The sequence below is a fragment of the Hyperoodon ampullatus genome, assembly GCF_949752795.1.
Source record: "Hyperoodon ampullatus genome assembly, chromosome: 17".
Classification (NCBI taxonomy): domain Eukaryota; kingdom Metazoa; phylum Chordata; class Mammalia; order Artiodactyla; family Ziphiidae; genus Hyperoodon; species Hyperoodon ampullatus.
This window is the reverse complement of record NC_136930.1, coordinates 52,973,650-52,991,855: the sequence shown is the minus strand read 5'-3', so window position 1 is coordinate 52,991,855 and position 18,206 is coordinate 52,973,650. Positions and strand designations below refer to the sequence as shown.

Genomic DNA, 18,206 nt, shown 5'->3' with positions numbered 1-18,206 from the left:
TGACAGTGGTCAATATTTCATCTTAAACCAACTGGTCATTTCTGATAAATCCCAGATAATCATGATGTATTTTACATGTATTAATTTTCTAAATTTTTTTAAACTGTGCTGCATCTATGTTCATGAAGGACATTTTTTTTCTGTGTCTTACAGGTTTAATATTGGGATTATGGTTACCTCATTAGGCAAGTTAGGAAATGATTCTTTTTCTTCTATTTTCTAAGAGTTTGTGTAAGATTGGTGTTTTTTTGTTTGTTTCTTTGCTTGCTTTTTTACTTAAATATTTGATTGAATTTACTGTGAAAAAAATGAGTCTTTTTGTGGGGGTAGGTTATTGTTTAAGAATTGCAATACTTTAATAGATAAAGGACTATTCATATTTTCTATTTTATCTTGTGTTAGTTTTTGGATGATACAATTTTCAAAGATTTTGTCCTTTTATTCTGAATTGTTAAATGTATTCGCATAAAGCAGTTCTTAATATTCCCTTATCCTTTTAAAATCTGTAGGCTTTGTAGTGATGTCACTTCATTCATTCCTGTTATTGGTAATTTTGTTCTTTCTTTTTTGTGTGTGTTGATAGGATTAGCTAGGAGTCTAACAATGTTGTTGACTTTTTCTTTTTTAAAGCTTCTAACTTTTGACTACCTTGATTGTGTTACAATGACATATTTCTCTTTGCTTAGTCTATTATAGTTTTTTCTTCTTTTCTTTTTAAATTGAGGTATAAATGGTATACAGTATTACATTAGTTTCAGTTGTACAACATAGTGATTCAACATTTGTATACATTACAAAGTGGTTATGACAGTAAGTCTAGCTACTGTCTGTCACCTTACAAAGTTAATACAATATTATTAACTGTATTCCCCAAACTGTACATTACATCCCCATGACATTTATTTTATAACTGGAATTTTGTACTTTTTAATCCCCTTCACCCATTTCACATTCCCCCTAACCCTCCTCCCCCTGGCAACCTCTAATCTGGTCTCTGTATCTATGACTCTAGGTTTTGTTTTGTTTGCTTTTTTTGTTTTTTGGATTCCAAATATAAGTGAAATCATGTGGTATTTGTCTTTCTCTGTCTGACTTATTTCACTTCGGTTAATACCCTCAAGGCCCATCCATGTTATTCCGAATTGCAAGATTTGGTTCTTTTTATGGCTGAGTAGTATACCATTGTGCATGTGTGTGTGTGTGTATGTTGTGTGTGTGTATCATATCTTCTTTAACCATTCATCAATTGAGGGACACTTAGATTGTTTTCATATTTTGGTTATTGTAAATAATGCTGCGATTAACATGAAGGTGCATAAATCTTTTTGAATTAGTGTTTATTTTTTCCCTTTGGTTAGATACCCAGTAGTGGAATGGAAGCTCTATTTTTAATTTTTTGAGGAATCTCCATACTGTTTTCCATAGTGGCTGGACCAGTTTACATTCTCACCAAGAGTGCACAAGAGTTCCTTTTCTCTACCTCCTCACCAACACTTGTTATTTCTTGTTGTCTTTCTGATAATAACCATCCTGACAGGTGTAAGGTGACACCTCTTTGTGGTTTTGATTTGCATTTCCCTGATGATTAGTGCTATTAAGCATATTTTCATGTGCCTGTTGGCAATTTGTATGTCTTCTTTGGAAAAATGTCTATTCAGATCTTCTTCCCATTTTTTTAATTGGACTATTTAGGGATTTTTATTATTGAGTTATATGTGTTCTTTATATATTTTGGATATTAACTCTTCATCAGTTATATGATTTTCATATATCTTCTCCAATTCAGCAGACTGACTTCTTTTGATGATAGTTTCCTTCACTATGCAAAAGTTTTTTAGTTTGATGTAGTCCCATTTGTTTATTTTTGCTTTTGTTGTCCTTGTCAAAGAAGACAGATCTAAAAAATTTTTGTTAAGGATGATGTCAAACAGCATGCTGCTTATGTTTTCTTCTAGGAGTTTTATGGTTTCAGATCTTATACGTAAGTCTTTAATCCATTTTAAGTTTATTTTTGTATATGGTGTACGAAAGTCATCCAGTTTTATTTTGTTGCATATAGCTGTCTAATTTTCCCAATACCATTTATTGAAGAGACTGCCTTTGCCCCATTCTATATTTTTGTTTCCTTCATCATAGGTTAATTGATCATATAAGTGTGGGTTTATTTCTGGACTCTCTATTCTGTTCCATTGGTCTATGTCTGTTTTTGTGCCAGCACAATGCTGTTTTGTTTACTGTAGATTTGTAGTATAGATTGTAATCAGGGAGTGTGATACCTCTTGCTTTTTTCTTTCTCGAGATTCTTTTGGCTATTTATGTTTCCATACAAAATTTAGAATTATTTGTTTCAGTTCTGTGAAAAGTATCATGGGTATTTTGATAGGGATTGCTCTGAGCCTGTAGATTTCCTTGAGTAGTATTGTCATTTTAATAATATTAATTCTTCCAGCCCATGAACATGGGGTATCTTTCCATTTGTGTCATCTTCAATTTCTTTCATCAGTGTCTTATAGATTTCCAAGTACAAGTTTTTTACCTCTGTGATTAGATGTATTCCTAGATATTTTCTTCTTTTTTATGCAGTTGTAAATGGGATTGTTTTCTTAATATCTCTTTCTAATCATTCATTGTTAGTGTATAGAAGTACAGCAGATTTCTGTATATTAATTTTGTATACTGCAACTATACTGAATTAATTTATTACTTCTAATAGTTTGTAGCATCTTTAGAATTTTCTGTATATAGTATCTGCAAATAGTGATAGTTTCATTTCTTCCCTTCCAGTTTGGATGCCTTATATTTATTTCCCTTGTCTAATTGCTGTGGCTAGGATTTCCAATACTATGTTGAATAAAAGTGAGGAGAATGAGCATCCTTGTCTTGTTCCTGATCTTAGAGGAAAAGATTTTAGATTTTCACTGTTCAATATGATATTGGCTGTAGGTTTTTGTCATATATGCCCTTTATTGTGTTAAGGTACATTGCCTTCCTATATCCACTTTGTTGAAAGTTTTTATCAAAAATGGATGTTGAATTTTGTCAAATGTTTTTTCTGCATCTCTCAGCATGATCATATGATTTTTATCTTTTATGTTGTTAATGTGGTATATCACACTGATTGATTTGCAGATGTTGAACCATCCTTGCATCCCTGGAATAAATCACACTTGATCATGGTGTATGATCATTTTAATGTATTGTTGTATTAGCTTTGCCAATATTTTTTTGAGGATTTTTTCATCTATATTTATTAGGGTTATTAGTCTGTAGGTTTCTTTTTTTTGTGGTGTTCTTATCTGGTTTTGGTACCAGGGTAATGCTGGCCTCATAAAATAAGCTTGGAAGCTCTCTCTGCTCTATAATTTTTTTGGAAAAGTTTGAGAAGAATAGCTATTTAATCTTTGAGTGTTTGGTAGAATGCACCAGTGAAGCCATATGGTCCTGGATTTTTGTTTGTTGAGAGGTTTTTGATTACTGTTTCAATCACATACTAGTGATTGGTCTGTTCAGATCTTTATTTATTCAAGTGTCATTTTTGAAAAGTTGTAAATTTCTAGGGATTTATCCATTTCTTCCTGTTTTTGTAATTTGTTGGTGTATAATTTTTCCTAGTAGTCTCTTATAATTCTTTATATTTCTGTGCTATCAGCTGTAATTTCTCTTCTTTCATTTCTGATTTTATTTATTTGAACCTTCTCTCATTTTTAAAGAAAGAATTTTTAGCTTAGGTAATGCTCTCTATTATTTTTCTGTTTTCTATTTCCTTGATTTCTGTAAATGTCTTTAATATATTCTTCTGTCTACTTATTTTGGCCTTTTTATTTCCTTCATTATTTTGCTCTCCTTTTTCCTTTTCATAAAGTGAAATATTGCTTGTTTCATCCTATATCTTTCTTCTTTTCTAATAAAAGCATTTAACACTGTAAAGCTCCTCACTAAGCATACTTTATATGTATTTCTCAAAATTTTATATGCTATATTTTCATTTTTATACATATTGAAATGTTTGCTAATTTCCTCCAGTCCCAGCTGTTACTGGAAGTGTGTTTTCTTTTAATTCCCCTATAGTAGACATTTTGTTAAGTATATTACAGTTATCTTAATGTTATATAATTGTGTTTGCCTTATTTGTGGCATACTTCTAAGTAAACATTTAAAGATTAGTAATGTTATATATGTATACAAATATACAAATCATAATAAAACTTAGATCACAATATTAAAAATATTATTTTGACCCATTTCAGCAGGCCACTGTGGAATTCCAGAGCTTATTGTGAATGGTCAAGTTATTGGAGAAAATTATGGATACAGAGACACAGTTGTTTATCAGTGTAATCCTGGTTTTCGACTGATTGGTTCTTCAGTGAGAATATGTCAACAGGATCACAACTGGTCTGGTCAACTTCCATCCTGTGTGCGTAAGTAAGCATGGCAAAAGTAATTAGAGACCTCTGTTTAGTTCTCTTGCAATTACCAGTAATTTTTTTCTTAGGTAAGAGAAATGATTATATAGACAGATCCAGACATATGTACGTGTGTGTGCACGTGTGCATGTGTGTATTCAAAGAACTAAGTTCTCACAATGCATTTTTTTATACTGATACACACTAGTCTTCAATGTAGGGTGTGTTCAGAAGCATATAAAACCATCCACCATGAAAGTGGAAGAAATATTAGAAAGTCTGTCATTACTTTGTGGATTTGGAACAATTTTGGAATTGTTTTAATAAAGATCTTACTAGTTCAACAAATATCTATCTGATCTTTTAAGTTACTTTAGATGTGAATTTACACATGAAGGATAAAATGAATTTTAAAATAACTGAGTAATAACTCTAGTACTTTTTCTTACTCCACTGAATACCCAGCAGTACACAGTATTTCATATCACAATCTATCATATTTTGGATCAGAAAGTAATTTATCCATATATTTCTTATTTTTTTCTCCTAATAATTTCCATCAGTAATCACTGACATTTGTATTAAAAATGGTGTTAGAAAATTAGAATAAACACTGTAAATATGTTGTAATTTTAACACTATAGGATCAAATGATAGAGATTTTGGATGCTTCAGAGAAATAATGTGTGGGGCTTTAAGTATGGGTTCACAGGAAATATTTAATTTGTGGCCAGTTACATCCATATTTATAAATTCCATCATTGTCAAATTCTTATCCAGGGCTTCCCTGGTGGTGCAGTAGTTGAAAGTCCGCCTGCCGATGCAGAGGGCACGGGTTTATGCCCTGGTCCGGGAAGATCCCACATGCCACGGAGTGGCTGGGCCCGTGAGCCATGACCGCTGAGCCTGCAACAAAATTTTTTTGGAGTTCTAGTTTAATAGAAAATACATTAATGTGTTGGGATTTAATAGGATAATAGAACATATAGTTACCAAAATTGTTTCTCCGTGGTGTGTGTGTATAGGGGGCAGACAGTTTAATGATTTAAAGACAGCAATATTTGCTGGATCCGTCCCAGATTTTTTTCCTTTCATTATATCAAAGCATAGGCAACTAATACCACTATTTTTCTTGCTGAATAATTGAAACTATAAATGGAAATTGGCCCTTGGAGTAAAACAGGTCTCTTTATCAATAATTTTAAGCAAGAATAAGATGCAGTTACATTTTCAAATGAATAGCTTGACGTTAACAATACAGCTGAAAATTAATTGCTCTTGGGTCATTTTGAAAGTACTAAAACTGACTTGGGTCTTTCACTGTGCCCAGTTATGAAGCAGTATTACTGGACTTCCTGTGATTAATAAAGTGAGATCATGCAATAAAACAGTTCACAGGAATACAGAGTGTTTGGGAAAATCCAGCACTAAATAAACTCTAAAAAAGTACCATAACACTAAATGATGTAAATAATGCATCTAATTGATACCATTATTTCCAAACAAAACTGTGCTAACTTATCAAATATCAATAGTGAAGAAACTATACCAGTAAGGTTGATTGGTTTAGGGAATCTTAATATTGGTATCTCAATATGTTAAGAATTCTGCAGCATAAGGCATCATTTTTTTTTTTTTTTTTTTTTTGTGGTACGCGGGCCTCTCACTGTTGTGGCCTCTCCCGTTGCGGAGCACAGGCTCTGGACGCGCAGGCTCAGCGGCCATGGCTCACGGGACCAGCCGCTCCACGGCATGTGGGATCTTCCCGGACCGGGGCAGGAACCCGTGTCCCCTGCATCGGCAGGCGGACTCTCAACCACTGCGCCACCAGGGAAGCCCCAAGGCATCATTTTTTATTGCAGTCACATTAAGTTATTCTTCAAGCACACTTTTGCTTATCTATTAATCATAAAAATGATTGTATAAATAATATTAAAAGAAACTATTTCAAAATTAAATACAAAAAATTGCCTTCATTTATCTGCAATTGTTAAACTTAACTAGAAAAGGGAATTTGGTTTAGTTTCATTCCTTTTTGCCATTAACTAGTGATATGAATTTCATTCCCAAATTTCTTTGAATTTCAGTATTCTTCCCTAAAAAGAAATAGAATGAAAAGCTATTATAGAACTTTAAATATCTGTGCACTACTTGCATGTAATTACCACAATTATAAATAATTGTCTACTTACTAATATAATACTTCTACTATATTAGACTATTTTGGCATTCTAAATTGTTCCTTTGCATTAGTAAAATTACTTTAAGTATATTTTCATATGAAAGTGGCCTTCTTTCCACATTCTTTGAAATGATTAAGTATAATTTTCATGTAATAATTGATAACTAATTATTCTGCTCTGTGTCTCTCCCACCCCGGCCCTGTTGCTATTAGCTGTGAGCTGTGGTCACCCTGGTAGTCCAATTTATGGAAGAACAAGTGGAAATGGATTCAACTTTAATGATGTGGTAACATTCTCTTGCAATATTGGGTATCTTATGCAAGGGCCAACAAAAGCACAGTGCCAGGCCAACAGACAGTGGAGTCATCCTCCGCCAATGTGCAAAGGTAAAAATCTAACTATTTTCCAGCTTAGAGCATGGTAATAATGTGTCTGTGTAGACACGCATGATAACATTCAAAACAGTTTTGACAGAACAGTAGAAAATTTTCAGCTAATAAAGAAAAAATATTTAATATTGATGTTATCTCATTAGCAATGCTTTCTTTCTTCTTATTTTTTAACTTTTTTAGAAGTCAAAACTGACAAACTTTATTTCAGCTGCTTAACTATGTTATCTTGTACCTATTTTATGGCTGCATATAAAATCATTTATATCTTTTTTACTTGCAGTTTGCTTCATAATTAATGGACCTTTTCAATTTTTTAAATATTTTTTATAATTTTTATTGGAGTATAGTTGATTTACAATGTTGGATTAGTTTCAGGTGTATAGGAAAGTGAATCTGTTAAACATATACATATATCCACTATTTTATAGATTCTTTTCCCATGTAGGTCATTACGGAGTACTGAGTAGAGTTCCCTGTGCTATACAGCAGGTCCTTATTAGTTATCTATTTTATATATAGTAGTGTGTATATATCAATCCCAATCTCCCAATTTATCCCTCCCCCTCTTTGCCCCTGGTAACCATAAGTTTGTTTTTCTACATCAGTGACTCTATTACTGTTTGGTAAATAAGTTCATTTGTACTGTTTCTTTTTTACATTCCACATATAAGCAATATCAGATAATATTTGTCTTTCTCTATCTGACTTACTTCACTCAGTATGACAATCTTCATATTTTTGGTTAAACAATGTTTGAGGCCTAAATTACCATGATACCTGAGTTAGACGTTTATTTATAGTTCTCTCTATAGAAATATATTAAAGATAATTGTTTTGTGTTTTTTCCATTTGCAAAGAGGTATATTTCGTATTGTCTGATAAAGTAACAACCAAATTATCATTTTCATCCATTTTCTAATTGTTTAAAGCTTGAAAGGTTAAATCTGTACTCAGTGTAATATTTAGGAGTTGCTATTGTTCAAAACAATTTTGCAAAGAAGTTTTCCTTTTTCCAATATTTTCAGCCATACCAATTTCAGTCCATTATATCCCATTAAAATGTTTGTTTTATTCCTTGAATCTTTGGTTTGTTTGATTAAATTTACCTTTGAAACTACATTTCTAATGGAAATCTATATAAGTATATGTATATTATTCCAAACATATATTTCAAAATTTGTCATTTGTTTAGTGGTCAACTGTTCTGATCCTGGAATTCCAGCCAATTCCAAAAGAGAAAGTAAAATAGAACATGGGAATTTCACCTATGGCACTGTGGTATTCTATGACTGCAATCCTGGATATTTCTTATTTGGATCTTCAGTTTTGATATGTCAACCAAATGGTCAATGGGACAAACCTTTACCAGAATGTATCAGTAAGTAGATAATGGGAACTCTTCCTTGAGATAATGCCGTGGAAGGAACATGTATATTTACTGTCTTTATGAAATATTTAGAGCTGTGTATCAGAAGGAAGCATATTGATTGTATTGTTTTATTTTGAAACTACACTTCCCTATATCCTGCCAATTCAATGCCCAAGTGCCATTTTTATTAGTAATAATGTGATTACTATTTATCTGTCATCCCTTGATTTTGAAACTTCATGGAGCAGATAGAATATTAAAAGCAGATGTATTTCATACTCTATGATGTTACCATCCCATGAGAATAAACTACATTTTTATTTTCTATTGTACTAATATTTCAAATTTCATTTAAAGCAAAATTAGTTTAATATAAACAGCCACAAGGGCTTGAAAATACTTGAGAAATTAGATAAAGGTATTACTTAATACTTACTGACTTTAAGTATTTATTATATACATGTACATGCATATAAGAAATGTTAATACACATCATCTTTCAAGTCAGTCATCATATGAGTGCATTTTATTATATGTTGTGTTGGAATTGTAGAATATAAATAAAATATAGCAGCTTTGCATATAATTAACATGTGTAGTGAGACAATAATTTAACAGAAATAAATCAAAATTTTGTGAAGACATAGAGTAGTGAACATGAATTCTAGGAATTCAGCTTATTGATAGGTCTCAAATATATTTACATCTCAGAGTTAATAAATCTTGAACATGATAGGAGAGAGAAAAACTTTATAGATTGAAGGAGTACTGTATCAAGAAATCATTGTGCAAGTAATTTTTGGTTATACTAAATTGCTAAATTATAAAATTATTTTATGATCATGTTTTATTTAAGAGGCACTTTATGTTCATGGGGTAAGATTTTTTGAAAAATTAGTGGCATCATTCATGTACTCATTCACAAACTAACAAAGAAACAAAACTTTATGCAGTGTCTATCTAATTTCATATTCTATGCAGATAATTAAATCAATTGTTGATCCCTTGCTTAAAATGCATTTGATTTCTTTTTGTAGACTGACTAGTCTAATGGTTTAAGTAATTCACTGACTTAGCCTTGTGTGGCTACAACATTAAAGTTAAAAATCTTTTGTAGGACCTGAAAACATGAACTTCTTCAGATTTTCTTAACTCTCATTTACTTTTCACCTTTTATTTCCTATAGCACTCCCTGGTACTGTGCTAAGTACTCAGGGGTTTTATTAAGTTTATGTCTCCTTGTGTGCTATTTAATACTTTAGAGTCATATTGTGCTCAGTATTTTTCGAAGTTACAACTAAAAGGGGCACACAGTAAGTTCCCAAGCTACTTCTAACTTATAAAGAGAATTCTCAATGTGTTAACATCTGATTCTGCTATGCTTAGCTGTGTTTTGGTTGATAAGCCACTGAATATTTTCTTTATACAGGATAATTTATTCATTAATGGCCTGGAGTGGAATTATTCTGGACTACATTATGTGTAGTCTACATTGTGTGTCACAGATCCACCTTCATTCCCTCTCCTTTACCCTTAAGTTTTTCCCTTTTAATTTTTGTATGGGCTCATTTTGAATCCTATATGACCTTATTTAGCCAATCCACATCACCCCTCTCCCTAACTTTCACATCCTTATCTAGACACATACATACTTCCAACCCATGCACATATGTATATAAACACACACTCACTACCCCCACACATACAAGCTTATACAGATTCAATCATTTAAGTTTACTTACAATGTTCCTGTTAAACTCATGCTCAGGGTGAGTGGGCTTACAGAATAACTCCTGTAACTTCAACTCTCATATAGATATTTGATTTCTGGATGATGTGTATATTAGAGCAGATAATTCTGACTTATTTCATTAAAAGTTGGTGCAGGTTGTTTGATAGAGATATAAAAAATTTTATATTCAATAATTATGTATTGTAGTGATTGACTGTGGACACCCTGGCGTTCCTCCTAATGCAGTCCTGTCTGGTGAGAAGTATACCTTTGGGTCCACTGTTCGCTATTCCTGCATAGGAAAGCATACCCTTCTCGGCCTGTCATCAAGGACTTGCCAATTAAATGGCCATTGGAGTGGATCACAACCTCATTGTTCAGGTACCACTTGGAAAATTGGATGATATGTGTTGGAAATTACATTAATAGTATTATTATTATCTGGAATATATACACAAAACAATCTAAAGAGATACAATAATACATTTCTCTTTTAAAAATCTCATGAGAGAAGCTGTAACATTTTTACATTTATCAGAATTCTTCTTAAGGTAATATGAATTTAGAACACAAATTAATACTGATCTTGTAAATGATAAATTAGAGGTATATGTTTTGAACTGTGTTGTATCAAATGTAAGTGCTGTTAGGATGCTACTCTCTGTGAAGTGCTTTTTTATTCATTAAAATAGCTAACCGTTCAAGCTTAAGTAGCTATTCCATTTTAGCAGATATAAAATATAATTTTCCCTATAAGGCAATGTTATATCAGTGATTTCCTGTTAGAATTCAGTTCTTTGTAACTGAACTTTGTAAGCAATCAGTTACTTAATAGCATAATTTTAAAATAAAGCCCTAAATGTTTTAAATTAAACTAAGCCAATAATTCTTATGAAAGACATTTATTTATCCTAATTTTATTTGTTATTAATAGACAACATATAACTCCTGCGTGTCTATAATCCCAATAGAGTTTTCTAAGAATAAGTAAATATTCAGTCTACTTTAAATTAATAATTAGTTCACAGAGTGAGTATTTGAAAAATCTTTTTTGACCTGTTTAAGTTACTGTTTTTCTTCAGAAACTGTTTTTCAGTTTTAGAGCTGTGATTTCTCCCTACTTGATACTATTTATTCTGTTTTTACCTATCAGCCAGATATTGGTGCTTATTTTTCTGCCTGTTCTTTCTACTTACATATTGTCCATTATCTTTATATTATTTTATCTCTGTGGAGATCATATGATGACTTATTAGGAGTTGTTTTACACTGTTTTTCCTTTAGAGGTAAAAGTTGTGAAATACTTACTTAGTTACAGATTCCCCTTGTAATTGTGGTTAAACCCTATGAAATAACTACCTGGTACTTCAAATTTAATCTATACATTTTTAAAACTATCATAGTTAATTTACTCACTCAGCTAACTGATAATACATATAACACACATCTCTCTCTCTGTCTCTGTCTCTCTCTCTCTCCCTCCCTCCTTCCCTCCCTCTCTCTCTCTCTTTCTCTGTCATATACACACACACACACACACACACACACACAGAGGACTGATTGGGAAACTACTACTTAGTTGTAAAAAAAAATGTGTACACATATATTTAAAAGTGAAATAGTGACCTTAAATATTTATGTGATTATTAATATTGCATCACATGAAGATGAGGAAATATTAAGAAGGATTCCAAATACACAGGGCCTGTCAAAATAGGCATCTAGATAGGCAGAAAGCACTTTCAATGCTTATGTATTCAACTTTGTCTCTCTTTCTGTGTCTCTCTGTTTCTCTCTCTCGCTTTCTGTCTCAAAAGTATACTACTACTGTGGCAACTTTAATTAAAATTATTTAAGAAATGATAAAGAGACAGTAAACCCTGAACACTATAATCAAAAGAGAAACACTTCGGCATGAGCAAAAAATCCGTATTAAGAACTTAAGTCAGAGTTTCTAGTCTTTGTTTACAATTTATTTTTATATTTTCATGTATGAGAAGTATGCAGCTTATCCATTTTTGTTCAGTGGTCATTGATAGAGAAGATTAGGGGGTGAAAGTTTAGAAATACTATATTTTAACATTTATATTTTCCAGTGTATCACAGTTCTATTTTTTTTTAAGGAATTTTGTCTTTTTTTTTTTTTTTTTTTTTTATGGCCGTGTTGGCTCTTAGTTTCTGTGTGAGGATTTTCTCTAGTTGCGGCAAGTGGGGGCCACTCCTCATCGCGGTGCGCAGGCCTCTCACTATCGCGGCCTCTCTTGTTGTGGAGCACAGGCTCCAGACGCGCAGGCTCAGTAATTGTGGCTCATGGGGCTAGTTGCTCCGCGGCATGTGAGATCTTCCCAGACCAGGGCTCAAACCCTTGTCCCCTGCATTGGCAGGCAGATTCTCAACCACTGTGCCACCAGGGAAGCCCCACAGTTCTATTTTAACAGAAACTGATTTCAATTCAGAGAAAGAAAGATGAAAATGGCCAAGTCCATGTTTTCAGTTTTAATTGTATAAATCCATTCTCATTTGAGCCCAAAGAACTGTCAATTATAAATTTTCCATTACGTTGGTTAAGAACTAGATTCTGGAAATACTAATGAAATGTCTTCAGCTTATTGAACGTCTCCAGGTATCACTGATATGGAAAATTACACCATACTCTGCATCTATTTTCTTTTTCCTTTAGGCTTTTTCTTATGACTGGAGTCAGATAGGAAATATGACTTATGATTTTACCCAGTCAACTTATCATATTAAAACACAACATGCACAAAAACAAATTCCTACAAGAATGTTGGACTAAATCATAATGTAATAAATGTTTATTGAAATAAGTTAACTTGAACTGTACTGAATTGCAGGTGATGCTACTGGTACATGTGGGGATCCAGGTACTCCTGGTCATGGTTCTAGACAGGAAAGCGATTTCAGAACCAAAAGTTCTGTACGTTTTGCCTGTGATATTGGTTATATCCTTCATGGCTCAGAAGAAAGAACATGTTTAACCAATGGCAGTTGGACTGGAAGGCAGCCAGAATGCAAAGGTAATCTCAAGTAGAAACTAGTAACATTGATGCTGCTGGAACTTAATGTGTATCAGATTCAACTGGGTGCTGCCTGTGAAATTACTCCTACCAGTTCTTGTCCTCAACCATGGAATAAAAGCAGTATCATCCCAGTTTTACCAACACTGCCCTCTAAGAGAAATATGATAGATAACAATTATTAAGTTATTAAAATTATCTCTCATGGATCATTTATATACATTGTTCACATCACAGTAGATATCAGGATTGGAAAAGTTAAAAAGATTTTTTTTTTCCCTTTATCACAGTGCTCTGTATTGTTGACACCATTAGGAAAAAATTAGGTTGTTCTCACATCAACATTACCTCATGATCTGTTTTAGTTTTCAGGCTTGTAGAAATGGAAAAATATAAAAAAGATGTCTAAGTATAAATGATATTTTTATTTATAGGTATTGTTCATAACTAGAATTCTTAAAATTTGGGATGTTTAAGTAAAATTGTTAATTGTTCTGACTGATTCAGAGTAAACATAATTAATTCTTTACAAGACTGCCTAGAAAAGGAAATGTTGCTGGAAAATTATCCTTATAATTTAAATTGTTCTTTTTGAGATTATTTTAGTGCAAAAACTAAACTTGCAAAGGTATGTATGAAATTTACTTGATGTTATACCAAATGTATGGGTTTTATAAATAGAAAACAATTCCCAATAAAACCTTCTTGACAGTCTTTTGATTGACTATATTTTCAGAAACTTGTATTATGTTTAAAATTAGTATCCATATTCTAGGAAAGATAGTCATCTTTTTTATAACTGGACTAAATTAATAATCTTAATTAAGAGAGAATTGCAGCTCAGTTTCTATTATAGGGAAAGGGTGGGAACAAAGTTGTGGAGCAAAAGACACTAAGCACACTGTCTTCATTTTATTTCTCAAACTTACTTTCCAAAGGCAAAGTCTTTATAATGATGTCGTACATTATGTGGGTGATATCTAAGCCAGCTCTTTGCTCAGCTGAACTGCAAAATATTTTTAGACGAAATGCAACCTGGTGCTGACCTTGTTTTGTTAATGTACACATTACAGATAAAACAGACCTAGGAGTTGTAGAAAATAAAACAAAATTAATATTTTCCCCATAAAATGGAGCTCATACAAACATTTAGAAAAACAGATTCTAGCAGATGACTGGAAAGAGGAAATGAACAGAAAATACAGAAGAGCAAAAAAAATTTGCAAACTATAGAAGAAATTCTACATAACTACTAATCAGAAAATTACAATTAAACATCAAACCATCATTTTTCACCTGCTTTAATAAGAAATTGTAGCATATGTGCAGCAAAACTAGAACTTTAAAACATTTCTAGAGGTTTTTAAAAATTATATTTTAGATTAAGTTGATAAAAATGCATATATATTCTTAGCTTTGATTTATTAACTCCACTTTTGAGGATATTTTTTTCTAAAGAAAATAAAAATATTAAGGAAAACACACAATCATAAAGACACATTATTTTTATTTCAAATTGATTATAACTAGCAAAAACAGAAACCAATCTGACAACACTAGGAAAAATATTACATAACCAATTGTATATTTACATAATAGTGTATAGTCAATAAAAATATTAGAATAAAAGCCATGAAGCAATATGACAAAATGTAAATCATATAATACTTAGTTGAAAAATTCAAAATGAGGTACTCTATTAAAATCATGGAAAATGATAGTCACTTGAGAGAAAAAATAAGTCAGTACAATAAAAATGATAATAGTACAGAGTGGTGAAATTTGTAGTATTTTTATTCTCTTTATTCCAAATGTTTTATAATGTTATATTACTTTAATAATTGACAATAAAATATAAAAGCATTCATAGAATGTGATAGACAAAATTAAAATATCAAATGAATGTGTTAAAATATCTTAATTTAATAAATAGAAAAATGCAATTTAAAATAGTGTGGCATTTTTTGGCAAACTGACAAGGTGCTTAAAAATGATAGGACATGGTATTGGAGAGGATGTGTGAAAATAAGCAAACTTTCACACTATTGATACAAGTGTGTATTTTTCTAATATCTTGGGTAACACTATATATACTTAAAAATATTTTTCAGAATTAAAATTTTCCAGAAATTCCACTTTCAGAAACTTATCATAAAAATAAGATCAATGTACATAGTTGTATATATAAGCTAGAGTATATTATAACCAAAATTGATAGAGAAACTAAACTAAATTAAATTTCATGTTTATCAGCAGGAGATTAGTTAGATAGATTATGAATACACACATAATGGAAAACTCTCCAGGTACTAACCTTTATGAGATAAAGATGCCCTAATTGTAATGTGCAAGATGTATAAGTTTTCTGTCTACACACACATACACACAAACATACAGCACCACTACCAATGATCAACAAAATTAAATATTTAAGATGCAGCAAGAGATATATGTGGTACTTTCTGAAATTATAATTACACTTCATATTCGTATAGATAGCAAATTCTGTAAAGTATTAAGTTGCCTTCTTATACTACAACAAAATTAGGCACTGCATTTGACATAGGCTTGCTTTTAATATATTCAAAAAATTCACTTATGCCATTGATGGCAAATAGTTAAACATAATACAGAGTAATCATATAAGGCATTTGTGTTTGTGACTCCTATTCAGGATACATTGAAAACTTAATGAAAATCATTCCTAGAATTTTAGTGACTTTGTTATTACTCAGTTAATTTTTTTGTACACTTTGGTCCAGAAATAGAGATTATAAAGTTTTAGTGCAAATCAGTTATATACTTATATATATAAAAACATACATGATGCTTATAATATTTAAGTGTATGTTTTATATCTGTTTTATTACAAGTATAATTATAGTAAATCAGTGTATATTTTATATCTGTTTACTTACAAGTATAATTATAGTAAATCTTTGTTTTTTCTCATTACATATCTTCCAATTTTACATGAGCTGCTTTTTAGGCAGATACTCCTAAAATACTTCTTTGAAAGACTTTGTGTTACCCAAAAGCAATACTCTCAAATAATAACTTTACTGTGCAAAGTTTTTACCAAAACGACTCACAAAATTCTTTAAAAAGTAGCTTTTATATGATTTGTATCCCAGTAATTAGTAAGATCATTATAAATTCATCTTGAATTTCAACTCCTTTTAAAAGAGAATTCAATGCTTATTTTAGAGGATTTTATCGCTCCTTTGGATAATCTGAAACAATCATTTAGTCCTTAACTTTTTGTGAGAGGATTGTTAAATGCACTATTTTTATATATACTCTTAACCATTTTGTTTTATAGCTGTCCAGTGTGGTAACCCAGGGACAACAGCCAATGGAAAAGTCTTTCGGATTGATGGCACAACATTTTCTAGTTCAGTCATTTATTCCTGCGTGGAGGGATATATCCTTTCTGGACCTTCAGTTAGGCAGTGCACAGCCAATGGAACGTGGTCTGGAACAGTGCCTAACTGTACAAGTAAGTTTCTTCTCAGTATTTTGAAATATCACTAGGTATGTGAAAAATAGTTATATAAACATGTATGTGTATGTTTTGTAATTCATCAAACCAGGCAAGGTTTTGAATATTTGTATTGTCCTTCACATTAAAAGATGATGATAGTGTTATGGTTCAAGTGTACACTAGTGAGGTTAAGAATCAGTTGGGGGCTTCCCTGGGGGTGCAGTGGTTGGGAGTCCGCCTACCGATGCAGGGGACACGGGTTCGTGCCCCGGTCCGGGAAGATCCCACATGCCGCGGAGTGGCTGGGCCCGTGAGCCATAGCCGCTGAGCCTGCGCGTCCGGAGCCTGCGCTCCGCGACGGGAGAGGCCGCAGCGGTCAGAGACCTGCGTACCGCAAAAAAAAAAAAAAAAAAAGAATCAGTTGGCTTCCAAGGTATGACATTGGCAGAGAAAAGAGGGATCACAGAATATCAGTGCTATTAAATGTAATTTTACAGCATGTTAAAAACAGAGATGAATTATCAGCTATAATCAAGACCAAAAATACAAGGAATGTACTTTTGTTTTGCCAATCTAGCACATATTAATTGTTGACTTTGTTTTTGAAAAAGCAAAATGATTATTTTTGGGTTCGTGCACTATTGTTGGAAGTCCTGGTGGCTGATTTGCCCCTTGAGATGTTAAAAAATGTGGCATTTCAGAGATTCAGCATCATAATGAAATTACCCACTTGATGTATTTTTTAAAATGCATTTAAAATTCCTATATATAAATTAATGCCTATATAAGGAAAAATAGAATTTATTTAACTAACAATAATCTATCTGTTGGAAAATCACTGCTGCTTATATTAATTAAGAAGAACCGCAGTAGCATCATGTAAATCATGAAATTTTTGAAAAGAAGAGCTATTTTAGGATGTGTTCAGAGACTCATTCAAGGAGTCATGAGACCTTGCTAAAGCCCTTGAGTGAAATAGGCTCTGAGGAGAATAACGGAAGTTTCTTGTGTGTTGAAATTTGAACAGATTATACTTTTGCTGTAGAGGCCCTCATTAAAAGTAATTTGCAAATATTAACATAAATGGGCGTAAGTAAAATTTGTAAATGAGAAGCATGTTGCTTCCAGGATCCAAAAAGATGCTGGTCTTATTTTAATGTTGTGGTGTGGAGAAGGTCAATCGTTCTTGACAGTGTCAGTGGTGGAGCAGCCCTTGGCTGACCTAGTAATTCCCAGAAATTTACTAAGGAGACAGGCCTTGTACCATGTATGGGCAAATGATGCATCCCCCACCTTTTTCTTTAGCTCTTTTGTGAGTATTTGTATTTCCTGAGTAAATAGCTGAAATAATCTATTCAGAGGAGGATGCCATCAAACTAATGCCATGTCACATCTGTGATTCTTGAGAAAGTTAGTTGTAGTTAATATCTTGCCTGAAAACTGTTGAGATACTTCATGTATATTGTGTCTCTTCAAAGGTAAAGGCACACTATGGCTGGAAGGTTGTTGAAATAAGCACTGAATAGAACATATCAGCCAAATCTTCAATAGCAAAATATTTCTCAGTTGTTGGCTGGAATCAGTAACAAGTTATATTCCTGG

General features: G+C 32.2%; 1 protein-coding gene across 3 annotated transcripts in view; it reads left to right on the top strand.

The window, feature by feature from the left end:
- CSMD3 (CUB and Sushi multiple domains 3) overlaps window positions 1-18,206 on the top strand; it is a gene marked incomplete at its 5' end in the record, with an annotated part of 1,086,230 nt that overhangs the window by 1,013,888 nt on the left and 54,136 nt on the right. For all 3 annotated transcript variants that reach the window (XM_079722286.1, XM_079722285.1, XM_079722284.1), the window contains 6 exons: window positions 4,248-4,421; window positions 6,802-6,975; window positions 8,174-8,359; window positions 10,290-10,463; window positions 12,938-13,120; window positions 16,443-16,619. In XM_079722286.1, coding sequence (XP_079578412.1) covers window positions 4,248-4,421; window positions 6,802-6,975; window positions 8,174-8,359; window positions 10,290-10,463; window positions 12,938-13,120; window positions 16,443-16,619 — 1,068 coding nt within the window. The remainder of the gene's footprint in view (window positions 1-4,247; window positions 4,422-6,801; window positions 6,976-8,173; window positions 8,360-10,289; window positions 10,464-12,937; window positions 13,121-16,442; window positions 16,620-18,206) is intronic.